The 25,815-nt window shown below is 41.9% G+C and overlaps 1 protein-coding gene across 1 annotated transcript; it reads left to right on the forward strand.

Annotated features, from left to right (window-relative positions):
* Nucleotides 1–24,856, forward strand: LOC146653857 (mitochondrial intermediate peptidase-like). Its single transcript, XM_085429112.1, has 20 exons — nucleotides 1–157; nucleotides 258–496; nucleotides 622–795; nucleotides 1,888–1,976; nucleotides 2,114–2,200; nucleotides 2,312–2,375; nucleotides 2,472–2,654; nucleotides 3,166–3,322; nucleotides 3,457–3,505; nucleotides 4,074–4,134; nucleotides 4,326–4,378; nucleotides 6,585–6,738; nucleotides 6,891–6,968; nucleotides 7,676–7,883; nucleotides 8,549–8,658; nucleotides 8,837–8,911; nucleotides 9,470–9,586; nucleotides 13,377–13,498; nucleotides 14,294–14,367; nucleotides 23,658–24,856. The coding sequence occupies exons 2-20, from the start codon at nucleotides 350–352 to the stop codon at nucleotides 23,756–23,758; spliced, it is 2,103 nt and encodes a 700-aa protein (XP_085285238.1). The 5' UTR covers nucleotides 1–157; nucleotides 258–349; the 3' UTR covers nucleotides 23,759–24,856.
* Nucleotides 24,857–25,815: the final 959 nt, after the last annotated feature.

Below are 25,815 nucleotides of genomic sequence, written 5' to 3' on the forward strand. Positions count from 1 at the left end.
AAGAGTGTGTCGTTTTTATTTTTTTAATAATGGTACCGGAAGCCCGATGTTTTGGTTTTTTTTGTTTTGTTTTTTAGCGAAAATACAAGTAGCAACAGTTATGGAGATTCGCTTTCATTTTCCAGTGAGCTAACATGTGAGCACTTCAATGGAACAGGTAAGCTTTATACGTCAAAGAAAGTCCGTTTTAATTATCCTGAAAAAGAAAGGTCTAAAATAAACTGACCTAGCTTTGTTTACATTTCCGGCTTTTGCAGCTAGGCTGACGTACAAACTAAAATCGAGCATGTCCTCTGCCAATCACTGTCAGCACTCTTAGCCTCAGAATCAACAGACAGGTTTGTACAACATGTCAGCGTGCAGGAGGATGTTTTACTTGGTAAAGCACAGGAGCCTGTTGACGTATGTACGGAGAAATCTCACTACATGGTCTCCCGTTGGAGCTGCTTTCAATGCCAGACCTCACAGGAAACTGGACCTGTTACAGAAAAATGTGGTGTGTACTTTAAAAATGATCATAATAAAAAAAAACTTACAAAACTGGCAGAATAACATTTACACTATGTAGGTAAGTCTTGCTTTAGTTGGTGGTGATAACTGTGCGTTTGTGTGTGGTTGCAGGGTTTGTTTGGAGTGCCAGAGCTGAGCTGTCCTGCAGGCTTTCAGGTGGCCACAGAGACAGCTCTGAAGAACACGGAGCGTCTGGTGGAGAAAGCCTGTTCTTCTTCTCCTGGAGTTCAGACAGTCCAGTGCTTTGACCAGCTCTCAGATGAACTGTGTAAAGTGGCCGATCTGGTGAGTTCAACACACAAAAGTGTGCTAAACCTTTGTAGCAAAAGTGTAAATAAGGTCATATTATTCCCCACATAGCCAAGACCAGCCCTACTGACTAACAATGGGCTGTGAGGTCGCTTTCATGTTTGTGATTACATGAGCATGATGAGTACCATTCATAGAGAGTTTGCGGAATGGCTGCAATCACAGCATTGTAGGATGGTGAAAAGATGTACCCGTGGTCTTTTTCTTTTCACGTAAATGTGTACATCCTCATCATTGAAAGAGTGGCCACTGGCCTGTATGTGTAAATAGACTGCGGAGTCCTAGCCTGACGCTTAGCCAGAGGTTGTTTGGTTTCCCCAAAGTCACGGCAAGCGTACACTGTGTTGCTCTGTTTGTGCCAGGGGACCTGATCCTTGGGGTGGACCAATCTTAGGCGTAGCTTTTTGTGTGTTTTGAAAGCCAAAGAGTCGTGATATTTTGAGACGGCGCGTCTCAGCTGCTCCAGTACTCTTGACACAAGGGATCAGAAGTGGTTTTTGCTTAAGCAGCAGTTGTGTCCCTGGCTGCTGTGTCTGTGGGGATGGTGTTCGCTCTGTTTGTGCTCCAGTCAAACCTTAAATATTGATCCATATGTGTTGGTTTACGATCAACACATCAACTTTTAAATGTTCCTCATTACTGATGGAAATCTTTTTCATATCCTTCTTGTTGAATTTGATGTGTTGGTCCACCGCGTTAATGTGATCAGTGAATTGTGTTATGTCCTGAGATTTGATTTTCACCGAGGTGTCATCCACATACCTGTACCTGACTCTGTGGCATTCCAGGGTAGGATAAGAGAGCCCTGTTTTCCATTTCCTCTATATACAGATTAGCCACGGTGGGTGAAAGTGGGGAACCCAGTGTATCTATGCTTCTGGCTGTGGACCTTTTATGTGAAGACTAAAGAAGTCACTTGAATGAGTGACAAAACATTTCTCCCACTGAAAATGCAAAGTCCAACAAAAGACCATTGTTTTAATCTCAACCTCCTAAAATTCAGTATGAGCAGAGATTGCTTGTTTTCTTGACAATCTTGTCAACAATAATCATTCTCCCTGTGAACAGGCAGACTTTATAAAAGTAGCTCACCCCGATCCAGCTTTCCGCGAGGCTGCTGAGAAGACCTGTATCGAGATCGGCACAGTCGTGGAGAAGTAAGAAGCGACCTATGTCGTTCATAGCTGCACAACACCAAGAACATGTTTTTATACGCTGTCTCCAACGGTGCGATACGGGTCATTTATGCTTCAGTTTGTGCCTGTGACAGATGTTGATGGTTTTTATGTTTCAGACTGAACACTAATGTTGAGTTATGCAAGAGCCTGAAGAATTTGCTGGACAACCCGGACATCGAGGCTCAGCTGGATCCTGATACAAGGTAATCTTACCTGGTTTTGTATCTGACCTGATTTATCCTTCATCTCATTATGAGATTATCTGATTGTTTATTTTGGCCTGTTGTGGCTTTTGTACATGTTTGCCTCTGCAGGCGAGTGGCAGACCTGTTCATGTTCGACTTTGAAATCAGTGGAATTCATCTAGATGACACACTGGTGCGTTTTTATTAATGGAGTTAAACACGCGATGTAGGAAACAATACCTGAAGGCAACATAACGGTGATTGTGCTTGGTGCTTTTTCACCCTGCAGAGGAAAGAGGCGGTTGCTCTTCATGTGAAGTTGCTGGATCTAAACAACGAGTTCCTGGTCGGCTCCCACATGCCGAACAGGATCGCCAGGTCTGCGCTTCCCGAGCACCTACATCTGAACTTTGCAACAGAAGGAAGCTTCATTCAAATCGGGGGACTGCATGCAGATTCCCCCAATGACTTGGTAGGCATTTACTGTGGCTCAGCAAACGTTTCTCTCTTCTGCCCAGAAGGTGGCGCCTCTGCCACGTCTCAGCGCACAACATAGGATTTGGGTGCTGGTTATGAGAAACACTAAACCTGTGAGAGCTCAAAGCTTTAGTCAAGCAGCTGTTGTTGTTTTTTTGTTTGTTTGTTTTTATCATATTTAATCTAATTTTATAGTGGATAGCAGTATGAAATAGTTTTAAAAAATTAGATCTGCAAACTTTGAGTAATCTTAAAATGACTTTCTGACAGTTGTGTTGTACCATTGTAGAATTTAAGCATGCTAAACTATTTTCTTTAAGCTTGAGATGAAAGAGAAAAAGAAAAGAAAAAAAATGAATAAATTTTAACATCTTCTGCTTGAAAGTTAGTGTTTTATCTAGCCATCTACCTCTGACCCTGCAAAGATCAGCAGCCTAGTTGTTATGCTATTTTAACAATTCTAGATTTTGTCATGAATTTTCCTTCTTCCTCTTCCACTTGTGTAGGTGCGAGAAATCGCCTACAGGATTTATCTCTATCCCAACGCAGAGCTGATGGGGTGTTTGGAAGAGCTGCTGAAATGCAGATACAAACTGGCCACACTGGTGGGCTACGAGTCCTTCGGACACAGAGCCCTAAAGGGGACAATGGCCAAAACCCCAGGTTACTACACCTCTCTGGGGTTTTTCTCACAGTCGGGACATTTTCATTATTCAGCACTGTCAATATTTTGTGCCTTTGAGAACTATTCTCGGGAGGTTTACACGCTGCATTTTTGTTCTTATCCCTCTTTGCAGAGATGGTGATGAGCTTTCTTCAGCTGTTAACAGACAAGCTGTCAGACAGGTACAGCTTTCCATGTTTTTCATAATAAAAATCCACTGATCAGCTATTTCAGTTTGGCAGGTTGAATCATCAGCACGAGCTGATTTATGTTTTTGTTGCCTTTGGTGTAAAGGCTTCATTAAATCGGTGCTTCCCCTCGAGGTTAACCATGAGTTATTAGGCTATTTAAGATGTTTCCCAAAGATCCACAATTACTGAAACGAGTTACCCTTTAATTAGTTTTGTCATACATGCGAATATGAGTTTGATCATTTGCACAATGATGCATTTTTAGAAAACCTTTGTGTTCCTCTTTTTGTGTGGGATGGATTCTCTGTGTGCTTAGATTTCTTCAAACAGTCCAAAAATATGCAATTCAGGTGGACTGGGAAACTCTAAATTACCCACAGGTATGAATGTGAGCCTGTTAGCCTGGCAGCCTGTCCAGGGTGTTTCCCTGCCTTCAGCCAAATGCATGCTGGGATTGGCTCTGGCCCCCGTTGACCCTGAGTAGAGATAGGTGGGTAAAAAGCAGGAATGAACGCCTCGAGTCATCACGCTAATAACTTGTTTGGTGCTTCTCTTTCAGAACAGCAAAAGACTTTAAGATGATGAGAGACATGAAGAAGAAACTCAGCCCTCGACATTCTGTGCGTGATTTTTATTTTTTTAATGTGCAAGAATATTTTTGCCAACTACACAACATTACACTCACTGTTACACATTTCTCTCTATGCTGTTATGCCTTAAAGCAATTAATACTGATTACACAATATTATATTTTAACTCCTGTAAGTTGATTCTGATTTAGAGTTACGATGAGTTCTGTGTTTTCTGACAGGAGCTCATGCCCTGGGATCATCCATACCTCAGCGGTGTCTTGCGTGCTGAAAGGTGAGATTTAGCTTTTATGAAACATATTTTTCAGCTTGCTGTCACTTGATAGTCATTCACATGTTTGTAATTCCATATTGCTTCACAGCGGCAGCTCTTATCACGTCCCACTTCTTCATCAAGTGTCGCTTTTTACAAAAGGTGTTAGGAGAGACGCATGGGAGTAAACTTCAGGTCTGATTTTCAGTCTAATCGACCTCCTTTTTTTTTCTTTTTTTTGTAACCCAATGGCTTCTTATGACTTGATGATCTAATCAGCCAATCACATGGCAGCTACTCACTGCAATCAGGCATGTAGACACGGTCATGATGAGCATCAGAGTGGGAAAGAAGGAGGATTTAACAACATTGTTGGTGTCAGATGGTCTGCTCTCAAAAACGCTAAAGTTGAACATGGCGATAACTTTACTGTACTCAAGGGACCCCCACAGTCATCAGATCTCAATGCAGTACCCAGTATCAGCAAGGCAGATGTAACTAAATGAAAACAAATGAAGTTGGACTAAAAATAAAGACTTGGAATTGTATTAAAAATTGTATTAAAAAAACAGGCGTCGATGCGTGATAGAAAGCATGTGCTGGCAAACCGTCCTGGATGTCACCCATGACGTGGAACTTAAATAAACTGTGGTCGTCTTTGGCATTCAGCAAATTCAAGGAGCCATAAGTTTCACTATTATTAGTTTTTCTTTTCACTTTCCTTAACATTTAGTGTTTTAAACACTAAATAAATACATTTTTATACAATTAAAAAAAAAAAAAAGAAGCCAGATATACAAATTAAAAGTCGTCTATGGAAACACATTTTTAAGATGGTTCAATGAAATCATAAATGTGAAATAAAAATAATTTCACATTTCAGGCTTTAAAGGGTTAATGAGCTGCACTTTACAGAGCAAAGGCTAATTATATGTTGAGTCTGGGGAGGCATTAGGTAACTCTTTATTGCAGACATTAGTGATCTGTCAGGTGTTCTTTGAACTTAAGCAGCTACTAAGTTTTCTTGAAACTTGGACTTGATGTGTCTTTACAGATTTTCTGAGGAGGAGTGGGGTCTGTGCTCTCCTTCCTCATGCTGCCAGTCCTCTGGGACTGGTCCATCAATCCTCTTCCGTTTATCCTTGTCAGGGTCATGGGGTGGGGTTAGAGGCTATCCCAGTTACCATAGGGCGAGAGGCAGGGCACACCATGGATAGGTTGCCCGCCTGACCCAAGGCTAACACAGAGAGACAGACAACCATTCGCACTCACGTTCACACCTATGGACAACTTAGAATGACAGGTTAACCTAACGGCACTAAGCGCATGTCTTTGGACTGAGGGAGGAAGCTGGAGTACCCGGAGAGAAACCACGCAATGACAGGGAGCCACCATGCTGCCTAAAAATTGATGTGGCATTTAAAAAAAGAAAAGCCCTTTTCGGTGTATGACGGCGAGGAAAGGAACAGCCAAGATCCCAAATTTAAGTTGGTCCTCACAAAGACGGTCATACAAGTACACTCTTACATGCTCACATTATGTTAATTCCTCCCACTGAGGCTCTTTCGTCACAATCACAGGCTTTTTTGTTTCTCTCAGTCACTCATTTTCTTTTTATCGGTGCTTTTCCAGCAGTACCAGCTCGAACCGGTGTGTGTTCAGACCCTGCTGAAACAGGGACTAGAGCTTGTGTGTGGTAAACACAGCTAGTAGCTGTGTTCAGCAGTGGCCTGTTATTCATCACTGATAATACATGGATGTGGTGTTCTAGCTAAACAACCGTTTTGGCTCGGTGGTCTTTATCTTTGATGCCTTATAAGCAGCATGAATGAAAGGAGCCATTTTAAGCATGGGTGGCCAAACCTGAGCCCTGGCACTGTGGTGGCTTTGCCCTGCCAGCTGAGCTCACATATGAGTGATAGTCAGGATCCGTTTTCTTTTTTTCTTAGCTAGTCAAGTGAGCAACCTGCAGCTAAACGTATACAGAAATATGTCCTGGTTCAAAGCGGGCAAGCGTTACCGTTCTTTTTTCATCTGGGCTTCAACTTCTGGTTCAGTAATAAAAAAAAGGGCCTTTTGGGCTATTTGACCACTCTAGATCTGCTGATCTTCCTGTTTTAGAAGATGCACATGATTCCTATTTGTTGTTTTTATGTACTTTGTTGGATCACGGTGCTGAAGGTCACATCTCCTTCTTTCATTGATATGTTCTGATTTGTCACGGCAGGTACAACATAGAGCCCAGTCTGTACAGTCCCTACTTGTCTCTTGGTTCCTGTATGGAGGGTTTGAACAATCTCTTCTCTCAGCTGTACGGCGTCTCCCTCATGTCTGAACAACCCAGAGCTGGAGAGGTCTGGAGCGAGGATGTCCGCAAACTGGTAACTCATTATTAGTGAGGAAAAAAGGTTCGCTTGTGTGGAATAGTCTGTGCCAAGCGCTAATCCACGGACCATTTTTAAAGATCAAAGTTTCAGATGCTGTCTGTGTGCAGTTATTGGGTAATTACATCACTGTGCGTGCATTTCTCCAGGCTGTGGTCCATGAGACGGAGGGATTACTGGGATACATCTACTGTGACTTTTTCCACCGGCAAGATAAACCTCATCAGGTATGAGCACACACTCATCGACGTACTCGAGATTTTAAAGTATCTCTTCCTTCTTTGAAATGTGGTTAACCATTCCCAAACGAGTTTTGTAAAATGTGGATTAAAAACAGAAAAGCCACATTTTATTCACACTCGAACATCGAAACCATATTTTAACATAGATGTTTAAACTTAGACTAATTCATGAAAAAAAGCAACATTTCAAGTAAAGTTGGGACTGGGGCAGCGAAAGGATGGAAAACTAAATGCTACTAAAGGGAAACAGCTGGGGGAACATTTTGCAACCAGTTAGGTTAATTGACAACAGGTCAGAGTTTCACAGAAGTAAAGATGAGCAGAGGTTCACCAATCTGCAAAAAACTGTCTACAAATTATGGGAGAACTTCAGAATAATGTTCAACATCAATGTCTCTTAATCGACATAATATCAAAACATTCAGAGAATTCTTTGTGCAGAAGGCTGAAATTCAATACTGGATGCTCTTAAAATTAAACATTTTCTCTGTGTAAAAATTTTATTTCTATTGTGAGTAAAATTTGTTCATGAGATTTGCAAATCTCTACATTCTGTTTGTTTTTTCACATTTTTAAAAGTGTCCCAACATTTTCTGAGTTTGTATTTAATTATGTTTTGGTAACGTCATTAGTATATATCAGTATTATTTTCTATAGTAGCACTTTAGCCTCACTCCTCATTTTCCTCCCAGGACTGTCACTTCACCATCCGCGGTGGGCGCCAGTGCCAGGAAACTGGTCAGTACCAGTTGCCAGTCGTGGTGCTGATGCTGAGTCTGCCTCACCCTACCAAGGGCGCCCCCACCTTGCTCACTCCCGGCATGATGGAGAACCTTTTCCACGAGATGGGCCACGCTATGCACTCAATGCTGGGACGCACTCGCTACCAGCACGTGACAGGTGCGGAGTGACCCTTACAATGAGTAGGGCTCTTCAGTGGACCCTGGTTTGCTTGAGGATTTAGAGAAGTAATAATATTGGAACATTATGGCTTTGCATTTCCAAATGTCACAAGGTAGAATTACATAGATTGATACAGAGCTGTAGGAAGGGGTTATACATTACACTGTGGTGAATTGAACAAGGAAAGTAAGCCCCGAGGAGAGGGCAGATGATAGCTGGCTGCTAACGCTGTCATTTGATATGGTTTGGTTTGCAGATACCTTCAGTAGTAATTTAAGATCCCAAAGCCTTTATTTGAGCCTGACAACAGTATCTATTAACTGCACTGGAGGTTGTTTCTTTACTGGGCACAATGTTTAGACATGTTGGTTAAGTTTGTGTTGTGTAAATCTCATGACAGTTGCTCTTTTTCACCTCTGTTCTACACATCTATTCCTGCCCTATGTGCTTTTGCTTACTTATTGATATTGCTGAGTGTCACAAGATCACAAGGACTTGTATTGATTCTGACTTTTGGTTGGGGCTGTAAAGACTTTGGTTTCTCATTCTGGCTCACTTTTTCGTTTTTAACACTCTAAGCATAAAAGCCAAAGCACTTAAGCAGCCAAGAATAAAGTCACCTATATCCTGCTTTGTTTTAAAGTCTCTCATCCCTTCTCTAGGAACCAGATGTGCAACTGATTTTGCTGAAGTCCCCTCCATCCTCATGGAATACTTTGCCACCGACTACCGAGTCATCAGCCAGTTTGCACGGCACTATGAAACTGGAAAGGTAAACCTTAAACACTCAAAACGATTTAAACTGAGGACAGATTTGAATCGATAAAGTACAGAAATATGTTCTGATGAAATATTACGGTCATGGCATTGCCATTAAAATTTGCAGGATGAAGGCTTCAGATGAAAATTCTGTTCATTTGTAGCTTTAATCAGTTTTATCGTCTCTTTAGCCGCTACCCGAGAGTATGGTGGCTCGCTTGTGTGAGTCCAAAAAGGTGTGTGGAGCTGCAGACACCCAGTTGCAGGTAAGATTAATGTCTTTGCATGTACGTTGTCACAGAGCACGCAACAGCAGGAACCATCCATAACACGTGTCAGCTAATTTATGATGCTTGTGTGGCACTACTTTAGTGTTACGCCCACCCCTAAGAAAAAAAACAACAACTGAAAATCTCATACTAACACCCGTGGTGCAAAAGTCATAAAAAAACATAAAAAAAACCCTGAGGAGCTGATGTGATAAAGAACAGTCCTTCTCTGCTCATAAACAGCATCTGGTGGCTATGAAAGGTTTGGTTTTGTTTTTATCTTTTTGATTGGTTCCCATTCTGTTTTAGCCTTTATCCCTTTTTTTTTTTTTTTTTTTATTTATTAGGAAAGCTCTTGTTTTTGTGCTCCTTGCTTATCTGTTTTTCTTTACAAAGCTAAAACTGATTCAAACAAGACAACCACAAAACATGTTAAAAGTTTAATGGGCATTCATGTCCAATGGTGTGACATTAGTCACCATTTAACTCTATTTCTGCAGTTTAAGAGTTTTCACGTTGGTGATTGTTTTTGCTTTTTTTTTTCTTGCTGTGTAGATTTTCTATGCAGTCTTGGATCAGATCTACCACAGCGAACCACAGAACCGCTCTACCACAGAAATCCTGAAGGACATGCAGCAGAAATTCTACGGCTTGCCTTATGCGCCCAACACGGTACAGCCTGACCACCTTTTTTTTCCCTTTCTCCCCCCGTGACTTATGGTCTCTGACGTCATGACTACAGGATAAAATACAAGCTTGGAAGTTGTTGATAATTTAGGGTTCTGTGCTCTTCTTTTGATACCCATTTAATGAGATCACAGAAACCTTTTAGTCTTTAACTTTCTACTCACTTCTCCTTTCTTATTCGCTGTCCTTCCTCTTTCTCTCACTGGTTTTTTATCTCTCACCCAGGCACAGCAGTGTTTAAAGGATTAAAGCTGTTTTTTGAAGGGCTGCTAAAATAACAAAGCAGGGGGATACTTTAAATGAACCCTCCCAGGGGGAAATATTTGAGCCCCTTCCTCCCTCCTCTTTAATGAAAAAAGTGCTTTATTCCCCCACTTTAGCAGCTGTGGGCAGAGGAGGATGAGGCCAGGAGACAGAAGGGAATCAAAAACAGTCATAATTTAGCCAGAAATGGCCTTCATACAGCATTTACTCAGGGCTGTAATTATGTGGGGTTGCCATCAGGAATAAAGATTACAGGACTGCTGTATATTCTGCCCGGACGACCGTGTCCCAGCCAGCGTTTCTCCTCACAGGAGTCCTCCCACTCCTCTGTACGTGGCTCGCTTTGTAGCTCCCTCTCCGGAGATTGCGGTTTATGTTATATAGTTTCCCACTGTCGCAGTCATTTCTCTTCAAGCTTTCAAGCCATACGGGAAGCTCTAACAGGCACTTTGCCTCCGTGTGCACAGCCACAACCACAAGCGAGATCGCTTTCCTCATTTGAACTGAGGGTGATTGCAGTACTTAAACGTCGAGTATTAGATCACGATTGGATCGGAGCAAGTGAAAACAGATTTGTTTAGATCCTTAAAATGTTCTTTTTTGTGTGGTTTACCCTCTGAATCCATCCCTGTCTGACTGCCTTCATGGAAACGCAGCTCAGGAAAAAGTTTCCGCAGTAAACAGAAGTTTGGAGTGGCTAATGGGTTACGGAGAGCCACAGATTATAAACATTAGGGTGATGCTGACATGTGTATAGTTTATAGAGGAGGGCTATCAGTTCCCGCTGTGTACAGAGTGAGAGGATCAGCTGCGAGTAACACAGACCACATGCTCACTCTTGAGCTGAAGATAATATTTGGGAATAAGAGGCAGAAAGCGAGGTGTCCTGCTCGCTTTTGTTGACATTTCTCTAACTGCTAATCCGTGCCTTTAACACTTGCAATGCTGTCCCTTTTATTTCCCCAGAGGATGAGTCGATGTGTATGCGACTGCTCACGTTCTTCTCACAAGTCGAGTTTGGAAAGACCTAAAAATGTCTTTTAACTGACACTGAAGAGGAGCAGAGTAAAAAGCAAGGGCTTACTCAGTTTCCTTTTGTATGTGAGGATGAAAAGGATATCTTGCTGACATGTGACCCGCTCGCACTCCCTCAGAAAAGCTGACGATAATCATTTGATGTGAGACGAAGGGATTGAAAACAAAGAGAAGCTTGGAAGCCTGATAATCAAGGCACTTTGTGATGAGTACTTAAAGCATCCTGTCAGAGACTGCGACATATTACCAAACAGTTTTTCAGTAGCAGAACATCAGCAGTCAGGAAGCACAGAGGAATCAAAGAGCCTCCGAATTAAAACAAATTAAAGCAGGCTTTTTGTAATTTTCTGGATGTGTTATCGCATTTGTTAGCGCGGCCTACATTTTCTATTTCATAGCACTTGAAAGAGCTGATCCGAGCTCCTGTATTTGTGTTCCTGCTTCTCTAACCCACACTTTCCTGAGCCGTGACTCCTCTCAGGAGTGCTATCGACTCTTATTAAAGTCACTACAGCCCTGAGGAGTCTTGTCAAGTCAACACGGGAGTGTTTTTCATGCTGTTGAGCAACCGCGCTTAGTTTAGCAGACACAGCTCCTCTCAAAAAGCAGTTGTTTTAGAGCTTACAACCTACAGTGCTCTTTGTCTTATTTTTTTACATTCATATCCCTTTATTATTCAAATTTCTGAAAAAAAGATGAACCTTTTTATGTTAAGGGTGATGTATAGCATCAGTAGGTTTTTAAATATCTTCTCACAAACGTGAGTTTAATAGATGTTTCCCAGCATAAAGAATTTAAGATTTTTTTTATCCACACTAATGCGTTATTTGGCTTTTTGCTGGAGAACATGTACCTTGATGTCAGACGATCCTTTGGAAGCTTCTTGGGCACCAGTCTGCAAGCACATCCCTCAGTTTCATGATTATTTCACTTTAATTTGGGTGGATGACTGGATATGTAAAGCGCTTTGGGGTCCTTAGGGACTAGTAAAGCGCTATATAAATACAGGCCATTTACCATTTTACCATTTAATTTGAGTTCAAATCTTTAACGTGTATGAAGTCTGCTTCCCCCCCCATGTGGATGTGCAAGGAGGCGTCTGCAGTCTGTTATGTTTTGTTAACAACAGCAGCTGCTGCCTTTTCTAGCAGGCTGAATGTTTGAATGTTTGCCAGCTGAATTTCCCAGTGTCGCCGTTTTCAGAGATCATAAAGGAGCTCGTCTTTATAGATATGGAGAAGCTCCCCTTCAGGCAACAACATGGGAGAAAAGGAGCGAACGGGGCTTTCTAGCTGTTAGGAATTTCCATGTTTTGTCCGTTTTATAAAAGGACCTGACAGGATGTGATTTAATGTTTGTCAAAGATGTTTGTTCAAGGAAACTTGTATTCATTTCACCAGTTTAATATCATCAGTGAAGACGACGTAGGCAGCTCAAAAGATTGAGAATGTTTGGCGTATTTATGAGTCTGCTTTCTGTTAATATCTACTGACGTGTTGTTTTCACCTCGTCGGTCTGTAGTCAGGGTGTAGTCATTGCAAAATCTGGTCCTGAGTCACTGACTGAAGCAGGCGTTACCACAAACGCCTCTGAAGTACTTTGGCAGGTGTTTATGTGTCTGACTGTCTGGATGTTTCAGAGCAGGTTGTGTCAACATGAAGGGCTGGATATTAAAGGGTGAAGTAATGAGATTAGAAATATGAGTTGAACTGAGTGCAGACACGAAAAGATGTAAAGTTAGATTATAGCTAGGTTGTCCAAGATTGCTCGATTACACCTTGGTTATTTCAAATATGACTGTTTTAAAGACATCAAACTGTTTGGTGTTTGGCCTTTTATCACCTCAGTGTTTATACAGGAACCCTTTAAAATGTCTCCCTAAACGAGACAAACAGATGATTTTTCTGTCGGCGATAGACAGCAGTACTTTGTAGATGCTTTGTTCTACCATGACATACCGAATATCTGCGTAAAGCTCGTCTTCTCTTCTTACCAAAACAGTTGACATTTTGTCTCTTATTTTGGCACTAATGGCGACGGAGGAGTTATGGTCATTTAAAGAGCACTTGTGAGATGTGCACGCTGCCAGGCCGTAGGGTAACCTCACTCTATCCTTTTTATTTTACCCATTTTTATTTGTTTTGGTGTAAGGTGCCCAGTCTTCATGATTTAGTTTTTGATTACGAATGATTTTTTTCATTTTTAAAATTGATAGAGTGTGAATAGCTACAAAAAAATCTGCTGTTTTTACTCATTAGCAGATTTTAAAGTTGCATTTTTAAAGTAATCTGTCCGGCGCAACAGTCGCGTGTCACCTTGGATACGGTGACACGCGACAGATGCTGTTAGGAAAGTTGCAGCCGTGTGGGTTTAGCCTAGCGTTAGCTTTGTCAGGATTGGCAGGATTGGCTTCGCTGTCTTTAAAGTGATACAGTTGTTTATTTTTTTTTTGTTCAATGTTCATTTTCTTCTTAAGGCATGGCAGCTGAGATTCAGCCACCTGATTGGGTACGGGGCCAAGTACTACTCCTACCTCATGTCACGTGCGGTGGCCTCGATGGTGTGGAAACAATGCTTCATAGAGGATCCTTTAAACAGGTGAGACCGAAGCTTAACATACTGTTAAATTTTATATACATACATACATACATACATACATACATACATACATACATACATACATACATACATATGTGTGTGTGTGTATATGTATATATGTCTTATAAAACCATCAGAGCTTTCGCTGAGTTAAAGATGTTTTTATTTGAGAGAACCGAATAGAGGAATTATTTTTGTAGGGAGGCAGATATTTAACTGGACACATGGTTCATTATTTATAAGGGCAATAAATACTAAATTGGCTGGAATGAGGAGTCCTCCTAACAATGACTACATTACCCTGAAACTGAAGTACAGGTGGTGAAGAGTTGCAGAAACATAGTTCATATCATCTGTATCAAAGCCCTGGCTTTAATGTGAATGTGGCATCTGCTGTGATTCACGGACACACAGCAGCATCCACATTACCAGATCCTCCTCTATCTAAAGCATTTGCCCCGGACAAGCAAAGCAATAAGGTTCTGTTGTGGAAAATCAACCGTTAATCGTATCAGCATCGCATTGAGCCCTGCAGCAGTTTCACTTCTTTTTGTTTCCCTTTCTGTCTGTCTGTCTGTCCCCCTGGCCTCCTTTACCTCGTCTCGGTAACACCTGCAGTTGTCAGAGCTCTGTTGTTTTTATCACCTGTCTGTTGTTTACAGACAACTTAGCAGACTTGGCCCTGGGCTCCCAGTGGCAGCAGCAGTGATGGAGGGGTTGACAGGTGAATACAGGCGTCTGTAACCGTATCTCTTTCTCTTCCCTGCCTGTCTTCCATCTTGGTTTCTTTCTTAGGGAAATGGGTGAGCGGTACCGACGGGAGATGTTGGCCCACGGAGGAGCTAAGGAGCCCATGCTGATGGTGGAGGGTAGGTTCAATCTTTTTGTCACAAATACTAATAGAATATCATGTTTGCCCACAAACATCTGTAAAGCGCCATTCTGCGCCAACAGTTTGAGGTTTCCTCCCAGATTATGGAGTTGTCAGTCCATTGGCGTCTTGCCCCATGAATTTTTTTAAATTTTTTTTTTTAAAAAGGGTGTGTCTAATTACTGCAGGTTGTGCCACAAAATTTGTTTTGACTTGCTGGACAGCCGAGAGTGTGACTCCTGCTTGGATTTGTTGTTTTTCTTTTCTCATATGAAGCAGAAAAGGCGTCCTCACTTAAAAGAAAGATGGAAGCTGCTGATCCAGCTGCTGTTGTTTCAGGTGGTCACAGCTACCACTGTTATGGTTTGTCCCACTCTGCGCTTTAGATTCCACCGTGGTACATGTTTACTAGTTTAACACACCTCCCAAGGTCTCTTATCTTTGTTTACAGGAGCTTTGTCAGCCCAAAGCCTGTCCTGCTCTCGGCGAGCTCACTCTGCGGCAGTTACACAGTGCCCCTTGCTAGTCCAGCCCTTATTTGATCTGCTTTTAAAGGTTAACTAAAGAAGATAATTAAAAAGATAACGATATGGCTCCTAGTGCTTTTTGTGTACACAGGCGATCATGAAGGAGGGAAAGACCGAAATGTTTGATTATAGGTTTGAGTGCTTAACGCTGCTGACTCTGCAGGGCTGAAAACACAGACCGGACCACTTTTGTGTTTCAGATCAAACAAACTCAAATATTCCAGTAACTATTCAATAGATTCGTCGTTCTCAGTAAATCTTCAGGATTTCTGTGACTCAATTTTCTTGTTGTAACACCATAACATTCACATTCCTTTTGTTTGATTATTGGCACCAAATGGATCAATTTATGACGAATGTGTCACAGTAAACGTAATCATTTTGATGATCTGGTTACTTTTATCCAATCCCCATATAAGGTCAAATGTCAGCGGCCTCTCACAGTGGTACATGGGACTCCTGTTACGTTGCGAGTGCACCAACTAAACTGGCAGTGTCTTTGCTTACGTTTTTTAGTGCTGATGTATCCGTATGGATGTGGTTGTGTGATGAAATTGCAGCAGCGTATTATGTGACCAACGCAGCATTAACAGGAATGGCTACTCAACCGTTGGGTCTCCAGCTATCTGTCTCTAGATGCCACGAGGCACCTAGAGGAACTGCAGTTTTCGCCATTGTTGCATTGACTTCATTTTTAATCTCAGGAGGTTACTCCTTGGAACATAAGTGTCTTTAAGAGTATAGCCGGACACAAGGCAAGCTAAGTATATGCTTTATTAATTTATTAATTAACAATTAGTAAGGAATAAAAATGCATGAAAGGGTTTACAGTTTCACCATCCTACAATTTACTGTCTTTTTAGTGCTGATTAGCCGTTGTTAGCATGCTAATCCCAATTCGAGATGGCTAATGATTAGCATGTTAGCGCTCGTTTTTATTTTAAATATGCTGATATTTGAGATATTTGAGGTATAAAAATTAGTGACAAGCTGGGCTGCAAACTCATCAAACTGCATTTGTAGTAGAAACGATCCTTGCTTAGGAGTGGAACTGGGCCTATGTGATGATGTCCAGGAGCAGTTTCCTTTTATTACTTGAAGTAATCACACAGAAGTCACATTTTTGAGTGTATGAAATTTCCCCCATATCAGAAAAAAAATCTGTGTAATGTGCTTTCAAGGAGTTTGGGTAGTTGAGCTTCATCAATGCTTCATCAAGGAAGAAGCCTTTCACATTAAAGCACAAACAGGGTGTTGGAAGAGGGTGGACTTGAACTGCAAATCGAATGCATGCTTCTTTCTTTCCTTCTACACCCCTCCTCCAGCAGTTGCTGTGGCCTGTCTGGACAGGACAAAAGTGGAGAAGGTGAGAAGAGAGAGACACAGAAAGATAGTGATATCGGGTAACGTTTAGGAGCGTACTGTAAATCTCTCCCTCAGGGTCACCCCCTCCCTCCTCCACTGGATTGTTCCTGTGACAGCTCCAAACAGGGCTGCACCCACACTCTGAAATGAAAACCACCATTGGATCAGATCCTCGCTGTAAGATCTGTTGTCCAATTAACTGTTGCTTAACTTACGATATTTGCTTTTATGGTTTTCTTTGTAGCGAATGCTACTCTAGTTATAGTCCAAAGCCCTGCGTGAGGCAGAGTTTTAATGGTGGTTTTTATCGCTCTGGCTGCAAGTCACAGGGGAAGGAAGGCTCTAAAAAACGTCTGCTCTGGGAATAATGATTAACCCAGCGATTGCATTGTCTGACAGAAGATGCAGATCAAATGAAAGAGCCTTGGGAGGGCTAGATGGTAGATCCACTCTCACATTTTTTGGCAGCCTGTCCATTGTGTGCACCTGCATTTATAATAATTTTATAATAATACATTTTTTTCCTTGTCTGGAGAAATGCTTCAGCTAAAGCAGAAACTCTCTGCAGTTTAAAGAACCCTCATTGAGCCACCTCACCATTTTGATGAAAAACTACAAAACATCGGCACATGTGCTGAAATATTTAAGTTTCCACAGTCTTTGCTGAAGGGTTGATGGGTTCATAGCAGACATCCTGAAATCTTATTGAGGAATGGAAAATTGATTTGAAGTGAATTAGAATGGCTCTTTTTATGTCCTTAGCGGGGATTAGGCCAGCAGAAACCAGAACACTAGAGGAAGGAGACAGAATCCAGATCCAACCCATTACACATAATCCTTTCAAACAAAGAGCCTTGTAAATGGAGGTGTGTATCATTTCCCTGCTTATCCCCCTTAGGTGAGGTGGTAGAAGGGGCATAAGGGCACACGGGGAACCGGAGCAGACCTGGAAAGGCCAATCAGAGGCCAGTCTTTATCTGGATGCCTCCCTGCCTGCTCCTGGATGTTTCCCAGGAAAAGATGGTGTTGAAATGTAAACCCAGGTATTAAATTCATTGCGGCAGCATCACTGCAGTGAGAGAGAGAGAGAGAGAGTGAAAGCCGATCGACTGGCTAAACTGAACCTTGGGTCCTCCTACAGAGAGGGCTTTCATGGCCCAGGCTGTTCCCATAGTCTCAAACACTGAGCACAGAAAATGGATCTACTCGGGCTCTGTAGCAGGGACTCAGGACCTCGTTCGTTCTTTGTCTGGGGAAGCGTGACTGAATAGTTCTTATGACTGCTTGTACAATCAGTAATAAACCCCGAGGCGGGGTGCTTTGTACAATCCCACAGCACTTGTGAGACAGTGATGCATAGTTCTGTCTGAAGTCGAGGAGAGGATTGGATAAACCTCATAGTCCAGATGTTAAGCTGCAAAAGGCATAATTTACAGCCCGTACTTGAGTCAGACTCAATGTTTGATCAGGTAAATGTTTAACTCGTGGGGGCTTTCCAAAATTGTCCTGAATTCTTACTTTAAGTCTGTGTCAGATGGGATGTGATGGCTAACTGAAGTGCGAGTTCAAGAAAATTAAATTCTGTTTTTGAGCAGCAAGGGTGGACAATAGATTTTGTTTGGAGCACATTTCATGACAAACCATAAAGTGCAGGAAGAGCCTGTGCTGAGAGTAACTTACTTTGCTTTTCATCACATCTGTCTGCTTTTTGGCTTTTTATTTTCTCTGCCCGACCCTCCTTGGGGGGCCCTGACCCGCAGATATACGAGTTACCGAAGTTATTACGATTCACCCTGAGCGGGGACATAAATATGTTCAATAAATTTTATAGTAATCCATCCAAAAGCTGCAAAGTAAATTGCATGGGAGCCATGAGCATCTGTATTATCCATCAAACATTTATTTAAATACTACACAGTAGAAGTGACCTGCAGCAGGTCACAGGATTCATGCTCAGAGGACCAGAAATGGCAGCGTGTCATGGCCATCCAAACAATGGCGGCTGAGGTATTTCAGTTTGGACTAAAGTGGTGAGCAGACCCGTCTGTCTGCATAAACACACTTAAAAATTTTTTTAGAATGACTCGATGCATTAAGCCGAATAAATCTGTTTGATGCAATTTTTTACGTAAGTGTTGCTTTGGAAAAATTATGAAGAGGTTGTGTTGTGTTGATGTTCCTTTTTAATTCGTGTGTGTGTGTGTGTGTGTGTGTGTGTGTGTGTGTGTGTGTGTGTGTGTGTGTGTGTGTGTGTGTGTGTGTGTGTGTGTGTGCGTGCGTGCGTGCGTGCTTACTCAACAAAGAGCCTCCCAGTGCAGTGTTTGTCATCACCCTTGTCTTGCTTGCTTTCTGGGCCTGTCTTAAGTGCGGTTTGTAGAAAAAGCTTCCTGAACTTCAAAGCTGTAATTACAGAGGCGGTGAGCCCCCGGGCCTGCCTGCAGGTCTGACAGACGTAGCTACTTTTCACACCGTGACAAGTTTGGAATAGTTATGAGAATCGGCTAATGAAGCAGCAAGTACCTTAAGATTTGTGAAAACGGTGTCAAACACTTCCGGGGGAATACGAGGCGGCAGAGGAGACGGGGCTAGTTATCGCACGCTCCAGTTTGTGCACATTGCTGCCTCGGAGTTGCAACTGGGTGTAACTGGCCTTCAAAAGAAGCCTATTAAATTGTGAAGTACCAAAAATACAAGCTATAACAAGGAGTTAAGGTCAATATGTTTTTATGAAAAAGTTTCAGTTTTTTCAGTAATGTTAAAGTGTGTGTTGTGTGTTCTGTGAGGGAAACACGAATGCCATTCATGGCCTGTTTGAAGGGGACAAATTAAATGTGTTATTTTGCAAGAATAAATAAATAAGATGAGACACCCTTTTTTTAAAAATTTCTTTATTTATTTTGCTTTCTCAAATCATGGAGGTCATCAGACAGACTTTATCCATGCCATCCAAACTTCTGTTATTCATTTATTTATTTGTTTTTAGTCAGCATCTCAGATCTTTGATAAATTCATCCAGCAGTAGCTGCAGGCTGGACTGCAATTTTAGAGCACTTGTACTAAATTCATGTCCCCTGAGCTGTCATTACCCAGACTCAGAGCTGCTAGCCAGCCACAGTGGCCTTCGTTGGACTGATACCCATCGCCCACCACCCTTTGAGTAAATAAACAAGCTTTTCTTTGCAGGCTATCTATTTACTGATGTGAAATGTAAAATCCCAGTGTAATTTAAAGATTTTACCATGAGGCTGGACCCACGTCAGGACGTCTTTATATCTGAGGATGTCGTTTCAGGGAGCTGAAAAGATTTTGCCCTTGAAAGGTTTTTTGGGTTTGTTTTTTTTGTTTTGTTTTTTTTGGCATTTTGTGCTGATAGCTGGTGACATAAGCGGAAAAACCAGGGGCTATTGTACGCCAGCAATTCGCAGTGTTTTCCATCTCCCTGAGAACCACTGTCCTGTTTAAAGAAAACAGGAGGCAGTGGAAGTTGCGCTAAAGAAGAGGGTCTTCGAATGTTTGTACATCAGTTGGATAAATTGGGTGGGGTGGAGGAGGGGGACTTTTGATGTACCCTTGAGCAGGTAGTCAGTGGCCAGTTGGTCGATTGAGGCTCCAGTTTGTCTTTTAACATCCCAAAACTCCGTTGGCCAAGTTGGCTAACGATGCAAGCCCTGAGATGACTGTAATGATTAGAAGCCCCGCTCTTCAATAGCTGTGTCAGTGCCATTATGAATGGAAATGGAAACTCTTAAATACGAGATGACTCCCCACCGTTTGTGACGCAGAGCCACTCGCTCTGTTCCTCTGCGCTGCTGTCGTCGTGAGCCATGGGTACCTGGATGCCCTGTTTGAATGGATCTGTAGATCTCAGCTGTCTAGATTTGTTAAAGTGGTTTCGAACAAATCACAAAAAATCAACTAGAGTTGCAGCGATTGAGTATTTTTTTTTTAATGTCAAAAATAATATTAAGAAACACGACATTAATAGTAATAATGTCAGTAATAGTTCAGGCAAACCTTGGTGGTTTCAGCTTTTCTTTTTTATATATCGCACTAAAATGAATATTACTGGCTTTTGAGCTGTCTGTTGAACAAAAGAGCATGCTGCCGCCATCACCAGAGGCTCTGAGAAACTGTAAATGTTCAGTCATACTCAGTTTTCTTATCCCTATTAATTCAAGTGCAATCCTCGTTCATCTGCAGTGAGTGCAGGCTGTCAGTCTGCTGTTTACCTCAGCTGTAAATATGACTGCAGTCTCAATATGCCGGGTGTCAATTTATGTTCGTTTACTTTTTACAAACCTATTGTTTTATATTTGTTGCAATTTCTGCTGCTCTCTCAACCAGATCACTCTGAAAAATGTGGTATGGTCAAGAGTCTCATCCTTTTTAGTGTTGATGAGACTTTTTAGCTGGATGAATAAGGGATATATAAAACTTGGCCAAAAAACAGCAGCTTCTGCCTTGTGGCAGGAATGGTTTCTGTGGTTCAAAATTACTTGATCTCATTCGTGAGAGATGGGTTTGATACGTTTTTTCACAGATTCTAAGCCAACAAGTTATTTACAGCAGTTTAAATACGGCCAATGTTTTTTTTTGGGGGGGGGCAACACTAGCGTTAGTGAAACCGTCTCTTACATTAAAACATTGTTGGACTTGGACACTTGGTGAATAAACTCCCATACGATTTGAGAATGTAATCAAACTATTAATCAGATTGAAAGTGTGATTTTTTTTTTTTTTTTAGGACATTTGAGCCCATCATTATCTTCTATAGCGTTAGCTTTCAGCCAGCTGCTGCTGTCTTCCATCAACCAGCACCTGCTGTAATGTATTTTTAATGGATTAGTTTTATGTTTATGAGAACCCATCTGTTTGTTGGAAGACATAATTGCACACCGAGTACAATATTCAGTTTTTCTATTACATAACCTCCAAAATTACCGACTGTACCTTTTTAATTACCCAGTGCTTCCATTCAGTGAAAACCATGAGCTGAGTAAAAAAAACGTATTCAGTTGACATTTTGATACTTGTCTGTGAGCTTCATCTCTTTTACAGTGTGGTGATTCCTCCCTGGGGGAGGGGGGGTCTTGTGTGGCTCGGCCCCTCCTCCCTGTGTGTATGTATAAGGGCAGCTTCTGAGATCAGATACTCCTCCACAGTGTTGTTATGACTCTGAGGTTATCTGTGCATTCCTCTCCAACTCTCCCAGGGGTCGTGGCTGAGAAAATCTCAGTCCTCACTGTGTATTGTTTTGCTTGTTGTCATGTACCGTAAGAACTGTGTGCCAACACCACGAGCTGCTGCTGCTGAGCAGCTAGCATGGGAACTGTTGTTTACCTGACTAAGTTCCTTCACAGATTGCACTTCCTTTTCCACCTTTAGCCCCCCCAACAGACACACACACACACCACCAGCACCTGTGCATCTCTCATCAGTCTTGTAGAGTAAACTTTGCTTGTTTAACACCACAGAAACTTGTAGCTGGTCAGGCCCCTTTAAACACAGCAAGGAAATGAAATCTATGATAAAGTGACGGTGATGCTGCAGTATGTATGTATGTATGCATGCATGTATGTATGTATGTATGTATGTATGTATGCATGCATGTATGTATGTATGTATGTATGTATGTATGTATGGAGAGTTCAGCTCAGTAGCCCTTAGCTCTGTTTGCACACATGCTGTAAAAAATCAACCAAAGTAAACAAGTGCCATGTCAGGACATGTGCGTACCTCTGTGTCTGTTTCTCTGTTGATTTTTGTGCTGCATATTTGAGAAGTAAAGGGGGGATTTGATTAGGTTAAGGCAGGAAAACTCTTTTGGGTCAAACTTGAGATTTTCAAAAGCATTTACGCAGCTATGAGAAGCCTGCGTGACGGACCACAGAGAGCTGCTAACAGGACTGTGGGCTTCGACTCATATTTCTCATCATTAATTGGAAAACTAAAGTCTCCATGAAAGAAAGTTGGGGCTTAAATTACAATGCTCACTTTGATCTGAGGTATAAATTCAGCATACTCTTTGTGAGCATCTAATAATGCATTTTGGTCTCTGCCTCAAACACGCCACAGACGTCAGCAGCGGTCAAAGGAGAAAACACCCTTCGGCTCTATAAACATGACTATCAGTTTATGGTTGGAGTCGTCTCTGTGATGTGGCTGCCATGTTCACAGGGATCCCGGGGCCCTGCGGTTACAGTGTGTTAGGGACCCCTGTGTGATGGTATCTCGCGTTGTAGCCAAGGGGCAGGGTGCGACTGGTGGGTAAGGAGAGATGGCAATCCTGCTGAGTCAGAATCATGGTGGAAACAGCACAGACTCCTGTGTGTGTGTGTGTGTGTGTGTGTGTGTGTGTGTGTGTGTGTGTGTGTGTGTGTGTGTGTGTGTGTGTGTGTGTGTGTCCACATCTTGATATCTGTCTACATTCAGGATCGCTGTGTGAAACTCTTTGCGACGCCATTCATGCGTGTCTGCAGACGTTCCTATGTGTGTGTGTTCGTGCACTCAATGGAGGTGACCTATGCAGGAAAGACGGGGAGGGGGAGAGTGCCTATTTACATTGGCAGCTGCACAAGGGGAAATGAACTGACTTCAAAGCGGGCGTGCTGCTGAATTGTAAAGCGAGCTAGGGAGTCCTCAATGCATGAGCTGGCAGACAAGCTCTGAAAACACACAGACATTCCCAGAGCTCACTCTCAGCTCCACGACACTGGACACATTCTTGTGTAATCTATGTGAGTGAGACAGAGAATATAAAACATTGTAAATATACAGGAAATCTGCACATTTTGGTTACTTTAGTGCATATACTGTGATGGACGTTATTACCAGCTGAGGCCTGTTAAGGTGTGAGTGTTTGAGCCCATTTTCTCAGTGTAAGTACTGTGTGAGGAGTAAAAAGTGCTGCACTACATCTGCAGTAGTTTAGGGTGTGTTGAGGCACTTTTGTGGTAAAATGTGGTGATGTCCTTAAATCTTCACTTCAAAATGCAGATGATGGTGAGCAACATTGCACTGGGAAAAATCCATTGTAGTGTTGAGGAAGAGAAGCTGGAATTAAAAAAAGTGCTGCAGCTGAAATCCATTAACCTAAAATGATTTTAGCTTAATTTGGGAAGAAAAAATGTAGCACTTGCTTCAAAGGATCTCAAAAAACAAAAGGTTTTTCTTTTCCTTTTTTATGATCACTCCTCTGACATCAGATTAAAAATATTTCAGCACTAAGGAAAGCATGAATGAAGTGAGATGGAGTGATTGAAAACAGCAAACTAATTCTGGTGCCACTCCTTGCAGCCTGCAAACACCCCCTAATGCCTCTGTGTGTGTGTGTGTGTGTGTGTGTGTGTGTGTGTGTGTGTGTGTGTGTGTGTGTGTGTGTGTGTGTGTGTGACAGGAATGCTGCAGAGACGGCCCACCATCGGGGACTTTGTGGACGCGCTCGTGTCTGAGCTCAACCCAAACTTTGAGACCTTCATCATGGACTCTGAGGGTTGAAGGCCAGTTTTGGCTGCAAGGAAACGAACTTTATGAGGCAAAGATTGAGAGAACGCTGGAGAAATCAAAGACATGCCGTCATATTTCATAGTCACGGTTTCTAAAGATCTTCATGCTTTCTGCAAATGAACATAATGTATATTTAATATATTTGACATGTTCTCTTGCTGCACACAGTTAAAAAGTTAAAGAACCCTGAAACTGTTGTAAAACTTTTTTTTTTTTTTTTTTTTAACCATTTAAAGTTTAAAAAGTTTTAACACTTTAAACTTTTGAAAGAATGAATAACAAAATGCAATCATTTTCACAGCTTATACCCCAAAAGATTGTTCTGAGCTTGTGTAACAGCAGAACATTGTTTTGGTTTGGTTTTTTCCTGATCAAATCAGCATGAGGAAGAATACTTAATCCGTTCTTCCTGTCATGAGGACATTGTTTAGGCTTTAAATTAATACCGCTCCATCTGTTTTGTCTGTCAGGAGTTTGGGGAGGGGTGAAAAAGAAGAGCTTCAGCTTGTGAGTTTTTTACAGCACAATAGGAAAGATTTGGTCAGTTCTTATCATATTATTCATAAAAGCTGTTGCAACAGTATAAATCACAAAGCCACACAGTCTCTGGAAGTTTAAGAAGTTGTGCATATTTACAAAAATGCTCCACAGAGGCTGTTTGCATCTGTTCCAACAGTTTCACACTGTAGTCGTCAGCTGGGCTCTGACTGCAGCTGCCTTTGCTTGCCTTGTGCCAGCTCCGAGATGCAGATTCACGTCGCTGTTGAAAGTGTAAACACGCCATCAGACAGGCGGAGCCTGAGCGAGCTGGGTGGCTCGAACCTCACAGAGGCTGCAAAACTGTGATTTGACAGTTATGTGGGTGTGATGTCTCTCCAACATTGCTTCGCTTTCAGATCTATTTCCAATTAAACCTGAAGCAAATTATATCAGCAGAGATTAAATGTAACTGAAGTGCAGCCCCAGTATTGATGTTAGTGTAATTTTAGGCATCAAAACAAGTTGACTTGTCACACTGAGTGCTACGCCGCCTGCACAGATGGCTTTGGAAGAAACATAAGATGTTTAGATTAAATCATTCTTTAGTGATTTTTTTTTCTGTGGTGATCAGCCGTCATATTTATAAAATGTTTTTTTTTAAATTAGAAGATAGATGGCAATATACACTTACCTGTTAATCTGCTGGTTAACACAAAAAATCTGATCAGCCAGTTTCATGGCAGCACTCCATTCAGACTGGATCCTGCTGAAGTTCAAACTGAGCATCAGGATGGGGAATAAAGGTGAGTTATGTGACTTTGAACTGGTTTACAGAGACTCGTCTGACAAGAAAGATATCCAGTGAGTGGCAGCTCTCTGGATGAAAATGCCTTGATGATGTCATAGGAGACCGAGTTGATAGGAAGGCAACAAGTAACTGCTCATCTGCATACTTTGGTTGTAACAACACGGGAACTTTGAAGCATATGGACTACAGGAGACCACAGCAGGTGACACTCATCAGCTAAGAACAGGACACTGAGGCTACAGTTCGCATTGGGATCACCAAAATTATATAATAAACTGGAAAATGTTGCCTGGTCTTATTAGTACTGATTCTTTAGCAACATTCAGTTCAGTTCAATTTTATTCATACTGCCCCAAATTACAACAACAGTCACCTTGAGGCCCTACAATAATACAACAGAGAAAAACCCAACAATCATATGACTCCCTATGAGCAAACGCTGGTGCAAGTGGAAAGGAAAAACTCCCTTTTAACAGGAAGAAGCCTTTAGCAGAAGCAGGCTCAGGGAGGGGCGGCCACCTGCTGCAACTGGTTGGGGTGAGCGGAGGAAGACAGAACAAAAGATGTGCTATGAAAGGGAACCAGAGATTAACAAGTAATGATTCAATGCAGAGAAGTCTATTATCACACGAGTGAGTGACTGATTCAAAGCAGCGCAGTACATACTATGAGTTCGTAGTTATTGATTTAAAAAAAAGAAGACCTCAGAACTTCATCCATATGACTGACTTTTTAATTTCATTAAAGAATTTTTACATTT

The sequence above is a fragment of the Rhamphochromis longiceps genome, linkage group LG14, assembly GCF_057381845.1.
Source record: "Rhamphochromis longiceps isolate RC_006_pf linkage group LG14, R_longiceps_female_GT1.1, whole genome shotgun sequence".
Taxonomy (NCBI): Eukaryota; Metazoa; Chordata; class Actinopteri; order Cichliformes; family Cichlidae; genus Rhamphochromis; species Rhamphochromis longiceps.